Source organism: Octodon degus, unplaced genomic scaffold (genome assembly GCF_000260255.1).
Source record: "Octodon degus isolate 3935 unplaced genomic scaffold, OctDeg1.0 scaffold00247, whole genome shotgun sequence".
NCBI classification, from domain to species: Eukaryota; Metazoa; Chordata; class Mammalia; order Rodentia; family Octodontidae; genus Octodon; species Octodon degus.
The window spans coordinates 2,527,363-2,536,862 of NW_004524823.1; the positions used below are offsets into that span (position 1 = coordinate 2,527,363).

General features: G+C 35.0%; 1 protein-coding gene across 3 annotated transcripts in view; it reads right to left on the reverse strand.

The window, feature by feature from the left end:
• The window catches only part of Bche (butyrylcholinesterase), a 68,636-nt gene that overhangs the window by 55,809 nt on the left and 3,327 nt on the right, over nucleotides 1–9,500 (reverse strand). For all 3 annotated transcript variants that reach the window (XM_004645998.2, XM_023706257.1, XM_023706258.1), the window contains exon 2: nucleotides 4,684–6,211. In XM_004645998.2, coding sequence (XP_004646055.1) covers nucleotides 4,684–6,203 — 1,520 coding nt within the window. In that variant the 5' untranslated portion in view covers nucleotides 6,204–6,211. The remainder of the gene's footprint in view (nucleotides 1–4,683; nucleotides 6,212–9,500) is intronic.

The following is a 9,500-nucleotide window of genomic DNA, read 5'->3' on the forward strand; positions in this document are numbered from 1 at the left end:
CATCACAATTCCTGAACTGAAATTTTACTACAAAGTTACAATGACAAAATGAGTATGGTAGTGTCAGAAAACAAAAAGCAAAATGAAGCAACAACAACAGCAGCAACAACAAAGAAACAGACCTGATGATCAGTGGAATAGATTAGAAGACACAGGCACAACTATGAACACACTTAGCTACCTTATCTTTGACACAGATATTGGAACATTTATGTTGGAAGGAAGATACCCTCTTTAACAAATGGTTCCTGAAAACCTGACATTCCAAAAAAACCAGAAACTAAAACTAGATACATGTTCATCACCCTTCACTGAACTAAAATAAAAATAGATTGAATTTCTAAATATTAAAAGAGAAACACTAAATCTATTTTAAGAGAAAATAGGTAGATTTCTTGAAGACATAGGAGTAGACAGAGTTCGTGAGCAAAAGCCAAACTGCATCGGTAATATTTCAAAGAATCAACAGCTATGATCACATCCTATTAAAAAGTTTTACACATCAAAGAAGAAATCACCAACAGAGTGAAAAGAAAACCCACAAATTGGTTAAAATTTTATCCAACAGTCCATCAAACAAAAGACTTCTTTGTTAAGCATATAAATAATAATATAAAAAAAACAGGCCTCCTAAATTCAAAGACCTAAATCAAAAATGGGCATTTGAGATACATACTTCTCAGAGGAAGAAATAAATACAAAAGGCAAATAAATATATGAAAAAGTGTCAACAGCTTTGGTCCTTTGAGAAATGCAAATTAAAACAATGCTGAGATTGTATCTCATCCCAGAAAAAAATGGATATTATCAAGATGTCAAACAGTAACAAATGCTGGAGGGGATATGGTGGGATTATAGACTCATACAACCACTGTGGAAATCAATCTGGAGATTCTTCAGAAAGCTAGGACGACAGGTCCCATTTGAATCAGATATTTTCCATCTTTATATTTTTCCAAAGGAACTGAAGACACCATAACCACAGTGATATGCACACCCATGTTTATAGCATCATGATTTATCATAGCTAAGAGGAGTATCTGGGTTGAATGGGACTTCTAATCCTAGATTCTTGAGGAGTCTCCACACTGATTTCCATAGTAATTGTACCTGTCTACACTCCCAACAATAGAGAAGGGTTCCCTTTTCCCCACAAACTCTCCAGGGTTTGTTATTGGCTGATTTCTTGATTGATCTTCTTTCTGGGGTGATATGGAATCTCAGTTCTGTTTTAATAATTTCTTGTGTCACCATGTATTAAACTAAAGTCAAAATGGATTAAAGATCTAAGTATTAAAAGAGAAATACTAAATCAACTGGAAAAGAAAATAGGTAGAAATCTTGAAGGCATAGGGTTAGGCAGAGAGTTCATGAACAAAAACCAAACTGCAGGAAAAATATTTCAAAGAATCACTCATTGGAATCTTATTTTAGAAAAAAAAAGCTTTGAACTTCAAGGAAAATCTCCAACAGGGTGAAAGAAAATTCATGAATTGGGAAATAATTTTAGTCAACTGTACCTTAAAAAAAAGACTTCTATCTGTGACACCAAGATTTTTTTTAAAAAAATCAGTGCTCCAGAATTAAAAGACCCAATCAAAAAAACAGCATCTGAGAGGAATATACACTTCACAGATGAAGAAATATAACTGACAAATAAATATTTAATGACATCACATTTTCCTGAAACAAAATTATGGCTCCAATTCTACTTTTCCCTTTTCTAACGTCCAATTTGAGCACTATGGGGAGGTACTGTATATCACAGTTTCTCAATCTTGGTGTTGTGGACATTTGGGAATTAGTTATTATTTGTGGTGTGACTCTGTCCTACGCATTAGACAATATTTAGCTGCGTTCCTGCCCTTTAGTATGATCTTGCCACCAGTTGCAATGCTGAAAATGACCTCCAAGCACTTCGAATTTCCCAATACTGAGTTGAGGGGAGGGGATTTCTACCCTTAAATACTGCAGAAATGGAATATTAAATCTCTGAACAGACGGATGTGGGTACATTTCCAAACTGTGAACTACCAATTTTATTTCTATTGACATTTACTTAAGATTATCATTTGTTTGTCTACCAGTTAAATTTCAATACAAATGAATGATTTTCTCTGTTCTGCATGGAAATATTGACTATATGGAAAAATCATTTTACTAAAGTAATATCTTTTTATTTTTTGGTACTGGGAATCAAACTCAGATCCTGTGCTTGCCAGGAAGGCACTTGTGCTGCTGAGCTATATCCTTGGTCCTAAAGTAACACCTTGTGTCTGTACAATTTTACAAAGTTTACCATAACCTTTTATAGTTTATGATCTATATATTATAAATTCATAATGTACAGCTGAAAATATCAATCTTAATTTTTCTTATTAAAAGATTAACAATTTATGATTTCACTATGTTAAACAAGCTATTCTGCTCAGTGTCAATGGAAATTTTGTTTGAACCACTATTATGTATCATAAACAGGGCGTTACGCATACCTAATCATTACTGTGCTCCACTGTGAGATGAGAAAATATAGAATTCTAAATGATTTCAATATACAAAAATATAAAATCTTTTAGTAATTATTGAAACAAATAATTTTGAAAAATACTTCTGTTTAAATAATTTAGAATCTCTAGAACTGTAAAAACATGTCAAAAGCATATTTGAATGTTTTAGAAAATTTAGAAAAAATATGAGACACAAATCATTGTTATACACCTCTAAAAATAAAATGATAATTTTTCTACTTTTTTTTCATTTTTTTTTCTAAACATACATTTAGGTTAATGTTGAGAAGACATAAAATGTTTCACAGCTAATAATGGTATAATAATCCTTATATTTTGAAAAAATAAGCAATTACACTTCTACCAGCTCTTACCTGATCATTAGTCAAATACTTGTTAAGTATGATTTTGCCCATTTCAGTACTTTAATGAACAGCTTTCAAAACAAGTGTTTCAAGCTCATTTAGTATAGTTAAAAGGGTGCATTTCAAATTAGAGATAGCCTGTAGACAAATTACAATAAGTTCCGTGATAGCCAAATGTATGTCTAAAGCAACTAAATAAGTGTTGGATGACATATGTCAAGACTATATGAAAAAAGGAAGATAAGTGGAGGAGTCATTGTTTCAAACAGGGCATGCAGCTCCAGGTCAGAGTACAGCTTGGCGCATTCCTGTTGCTCAGCCACCTAGCCTAGCCTGTAGGTGTTGTTGCAAGATGTGCTGAAGCCAGGCTGTAGAAGCTCCCTATTAGGCAGCGGATGAATTTCACCTCAGTAGATAAAAAAATCAGTGCATATGTATCTCTAGTTACATAGAAATATTCAGTGGCTATATATCTCTATTTGGGAACAGTCAGTAGGTAAATGTCTCCAATTAAAAATAACAATACCATGCAACTGCTATTATAGAATGATGTGGCAATATAGACCACAAGGAATTCTGAATAGAAGAATTTTGATAATTAAACAAATCATCACAATCAGATTAGTTAACCATCAATTTATACATGGTACAGACCCTATATAAAATAGATTCTAGAGTTCCTATCTTTTATTATTCATATTAATACAAAGTATTACAAAGTATAAAATTCACTTGGATACATAAATGCAGCAAAAAACAGATGTTTTAAATTTTCATACTTTTGCACATATTTAAAAATATATTTAAAATACTTTTTGATTTATCGTGAAGTAATATCCCAGTATCCCCCATGTGTTAAATTACCATGTATTGACAATGTGTTCAATGTACATATGCTGCTGTAAGTTACATTTTAACAATACAAGATGTGACAGAGTATCCACTGTTTACCCTGGTTAATATGTGTTCTACTGCAAACTTTATCTTGTTCCCATTGGCCAGAACCCTGAGAGAGTATCGTATTGGTAGCCCAGGAAAGGATTAAAATAAAAAATGCTAAGAACAGTTGCTGCTGAATGGCATCAGTTTTACACCACTGAAAAACTGAACAAGCAGTAGTGAAACTTCTGTAAGTTACAAACTGTCTGCAATTTCTCCTAATTCTTGAAGACATAATATCACCATAATTATAACACAGGACTGGAAGCATAATGTTTTAGAAAGACTCTGATTATCTCATGCTGCTCATAAGATTCTGCAAGTGAGAACAGCTTCATTAAAATAGAAGAAATTGATAAGTCTTGTCAGATACAGGTCACCAAGTGTCCTGTGAAGGACTCTGGGGAAACTTTTGGTCAATACTGTGCATTTTGGGTAATTCAGAAGGCAGTTTCCATGAATATCTTTCCCCTTCATTTTCCTGAGCAGAGATGCACCTTCCCATGTATCAGACAATAGACCAGGCTGATGAGGATAAGAACATATATTCCTATTTTTGGCTAAATCTTTGAACATTGTAAGTGTGCAGGTCAAAACACATTATCAGAATAACTTAGTTTTCAAGGCAAGCATCTATTTCCATGAATATTTAACCAACATTGCCAATGTATTTTGCAATATATTGAGAAAACAAAGTATTTTTCATAAAACTTCTATGATGATTTACATTAATTGAGCTCCACTACATTTTACAAAAATGACTCAAATATAATAAAGAATTTATATGACTTTAAGGGAATCTATAGCAGAGATAGAGCAATGCTCAGCAAAACAAAGAAAACTAGAGAAAAATTACAATACATGGAACTTACCCATATTTTGCAAAATTCGCCCAGTCTTTCATTATGGTTCTACTCAAAATTTCTTCAGCTTTTGTGTAGTTAGCCCTTCTTTCCAGAGGTAAACCAAAGACAAACTCAATTTCATAGCCATGCATCACTCCCATCCATTCAGGCCAAGGAAGTTTGGAGGATCGATGTTTAAAATAGTAGAAAAAAGCATGATTTCCCAAATCTGAGAAGGGTTTGGTGAAGTCCAGGGCAGGGCATATGAAATTGTAATCCCCCACAACATCATCCAAAGCCTCTCGGTAGTTTTCAGGTCTCTGGTCATCTAGCCAGTCTACATAGTAGAAAAGGACTGATTCCCTTCCAAATTCATTCACTCCTGGAAAAAATAGTTTTAAACCTTCTTGAAATTCCCTTCTCGTTATGATACTGCTGTTATCTTTGCTGAAACCTGGAGCACCATATACTAGAAATGCTGAGCCTTCATCCTTATTCACACCCACCAAGATCTGGGTTCTTTTAAATTGTCCAAGCCGGAGTAAAGTCTCTGGCATATCAGTGAGAAAATCACCATCTACAGTTGGACCAAAATTCACCGACAAGAGACTATCATACTGTAGGACAACAAATACTTCATTCAGAAGAATTTCCTGGGGATCTTTATTTTGAAGACATTTTATCATCTCAGTTTCATTGTCTTTAGAACAGCCAATAAGTTTAGCCAATGTCAATGTCCTGTTCCTTGCTTCATAAGGAGACATCACTGCCCAAGGTGCATTAGGGGACCCACTTTGCAAAATGGCTCTGGTGAAGAAAGGGTGACTTTTAGAAGAAAGCAAATGAAGTCCAACGGAAGCGGCTCCTGCACTTTCTCCAAAGAGAGTTACACTTGTGGGATTTCCACCGAAGCTCGCTATGTTGTTTTGGACCCACTGAAGTGCGAATTGTTGGTCAAATAAACCCAAGTTTCCTGGAGCCTCAGGATTTCCTGGTAAAGCTAAGAAGCCGAGGGCCCCCAACCTATAGTTCATTGAAACTACTATAACTCTCTCAACCCGAGCCAGAAACTTTCCATCATAAACATGCAAAGAGGACGTCCCAGTTTGAAAGCCGCCACCGTAGATCCATACCATCACAGTAGCGTTTTTCGGTTTTGGTGTTGGAGCCCACACATTAAGATATAAACAGTCTTCGCTGAGGTCCGTGTTTGGATTCCACATCTCTGATCCTTGGAAGCCTGGGAAGCTTTGATCTAGGTTTTGATGGCAAGAATTTGCATATTTTGTGGCATTCCAAATACCAGACCACTTATTCAGGGGCTGTGGCTTTTTAAATCGAAGTCTACCAACAGGTGGCTGTGCATACGGAATTCCAAGAAAGGCTGTAACTGTGCCAGCGAGTACTGGTAAGTGCATCCCTCTGACTTTTCCAGTCTTGGTTGTAACTACAATGTCGTCTTCAGTGTGGGACTTCCCCACAAGGACACATAAGAGAAGAAACCGGAAAGTAAATGGGTTACTTGTGACTGCCTGCTTCTTCCGCATATCGATCTCTACAAGAAGGGCAGGTAGAAAGCTTAATCAGCCTCACGCACATCGTTATAGATTATTATTGACAGCTTATCAAAATATAGGTGTTATTAGTCCTGTGTACATAGGCCTAAGCTGGTTAAGAAAATATGAGCTCTTTTTTTTTTTTTTTTTGGTGGAACCGGGGATTGAACTCAGGCCCTTGCGCTTACCAGGGAAGCATTTATTCTACTGAGCCATCTCCCCGGCCCAAGGAAATCTAATGAAGATATTTCAGATTTTAATTTAGAGGAGGAATTAATGGAGTGAAAAGCGAAAGTTATATCACTTTGGAAGTGTAAGTTAATCTCTGTAAAGAAGATTTATATCTTAATCAGGAAACTTGATCCAGACATATGTATTATTAATCCTGTACCAAACTGAATCACAATCAAACGTGGACTTACTTATGTTATATGTAATTTCCATGTTGATTAATAGACAAAACGAAAGTGTGTACTTTCTAAAATATCATGGCTGCGTGATTTGTGATACATAGACTTCTCGCTCTGTCCGTAGAATTCTCTCTGTTCTGTTCACATTCCCTTTGCCTAATGATTTCTTCCTTTATGCAATTTTAGTTTATCCATAAAACAGAATTTAGAGAATTTACCCACAGACTCTTAGGCAGAAAAAATATTGTATTGCAATGTATCTTCCAAATTGTAGAATCTTCAAACTTGTTTCCATTTTTTGTTTTAAAAAGCATGTCAAGAGATCTACTATTAACAATGGCTGAAAATGTATAGTGGGAAACTTCTCTGCAGGTGAGGAGAATGAAGGGCTTCTCTGCATTACAGTCACAATAGTAAGTAGTTTATGTAGGAAAACACAGGCTTAGAAGCCATTCCATTCAATATACATGTTTTAATTGTTAACAGATTAGAGCACAGAACAATTGGATACATGTGCTACTTCAATTTTGATGGTGGACAAAATGACTAAAAGCAGAGGATGACAGTCAATGGACACACCGCCATTGGCTGAGGGATATTCGGAAAAATAAGATTAACACTTTTGTTTTCAGTAAAAAAGAGATATGTTCTGAAATTCCATGGGATAAGGAGGAATTATAAATGTATTGCAAGTGTCATTTCAGAGAACTAACGTCATTGCATAATTTCAAGAAACATACTTAAAATATTCAACTATAAGTACTGATTCAGATTCCAGTAACAATAACAAAGGTTTGTAAAGTACAAAATAATTCCTTTATTTTTTTTCTGATTGCAAATCCAGTGTATGTGACCAGGTAAATAATCCTAATAGCATTGTATATTTGCTTTAATTTGTTCTTTCATTTTGTTCTTTAGATTTAGAATTCAAAAATAGGGAGCTAACATGGTAATTATCTTCCTGGACTAAGAATATTTATATTTTATTTATTTGTTTGTTTATTTTTTATTCATTTGTGTATTTGTCACAAGGTCTCACTACGCAGATTGGACTCGTAGTGATCTTCCTGTTTTCAGCCTCCTCAGCCCTGGAATTACATCTGTGTACTACCACGCCTCGACTCTGTGGCTGGCTCAGCACACCCTGGGAGTTGGGGCCAGAGGAGCATGTGGGACCAGGGGTAGTATCCTGCTCCCTGCACTTACCAAAGCAGGCATTTAGTCTGCTGAGGTATCTTGCCAGCCCTTAAGAATATTTATATTTTAAATCAGCTGCATACACAGCTGTTCATTAGAGAGAGATAATTATCAAGCACTTCCTTTTATTCCAACAAAGATGTGAATAAGCTAAACATAAGCTATAGTGCCTGGGTTAGATGCCAATACTTATGGACTATATTTATAGCTATTTATTATTCTATCAATGTCAATATGCATGTACAAATATAACTATATAAAATGATTGTTTTAATAAAAAATAATTCTCTTGTTTTTGTTTGTTTTTTGTACCAGGGATTGAACTCAGGACCTTGTACTTGCCAGGCAAGCACTTATTCCACTGAGCTATCTCCCAAGCACCACAACAAATAATGCTTGTAAGTCAAGTCACAGATTATATTTTATATTCTCTAGTACAGTTGGATGTGTGCTAAGGTTAATAAAATATATTATTCAAAGTATAGTATTCGAATACTTTCTACATGTATGACATTTAAGTAGCATAATTATGGCCAACATAATTCACTGTATTGTAAATATTAAGAAGAAAGTAAGCTGGATAATCAATAATCTAAAGATTTTGGTCAACTGACCAAAGGGAATTTAACATTTTTGCCAAGAGTCAGAGGCACTTCTACTGCAATTCTTTTTATTCTTTTTTTCCTAAAAGTTGGTAAACACGTTAAATAAGTTGAATAGACATTTGAAGAACCAAAGAATCCTATGAGAGATTGCTTTATTTATTTATGTATTTGGTACATGCAGCTTGGACTCGTAGTGATCCTCCTGTTTTCAGCCTCCCCAGTGTTGGGATTACAGGGCTGTGCCACTATGCCTGGATCCAGGGGCCAGCTCAGTGTGCTCAGCCTATTGTTTCAGAGATTGAACTCTGGTCCCTGGGCTTGCCTAAGCAGCGGCTTAGTGTGCTGAGCTATCTCACTGCCCCTGGGGAAATGCATTCATCTTTTCTGAAAATTTACTTTGTCAAAGAGAATAAGATACAAAGCTGGCTTCTCTGGGCTGCATTGCTGTAATCTCAGAGCACCAGCCCTCCTTGACCTCTTTCATCATTTCTGCCTGGCTTGGTCTGTGGCCTTCTGAGGCCAACACAAACATTATCTGTTGCTGCTTTTTTTAACTTAAATATTAGTTTTACTTAAATATTACTTTACCTTTAAAACACAATCGCAAAATGTTGATAGTTTTGGTCTCTGAAAATTTAAGAATTTCGTTTCATAAGAAGTTTAGCCATTTTATTGCAAAGCAACTGTAACTTCTGTTAGACATATTCATTTTGTATGTAGGTAACAACTATGGTAATTTTTATTTTTCAAAATAGCTGCTGAAACATCTAAAAGTCTGTGCCGTCATTCCCATGTAGCTTAATTTTACTTACTTAAATAACTTTTATGTTTTTATTTATCTTGTTCCAAGTAGATCAAGATTTTACACAATATTAGAGTACAATTTAAAGTCAATATTTTTCAACAATGATGTACATGATTTTTTCTTACTTGTAAATAGTATAATCGGTAGCATTACAAACAGTCATGGCAGGCATGTATGACCATGGAGTTCTAAATCACATATACCTGTTGAAGATCCTTATATACCATATCAGTAAATCTGACCTTGATATGAACAAGGATATACATATATA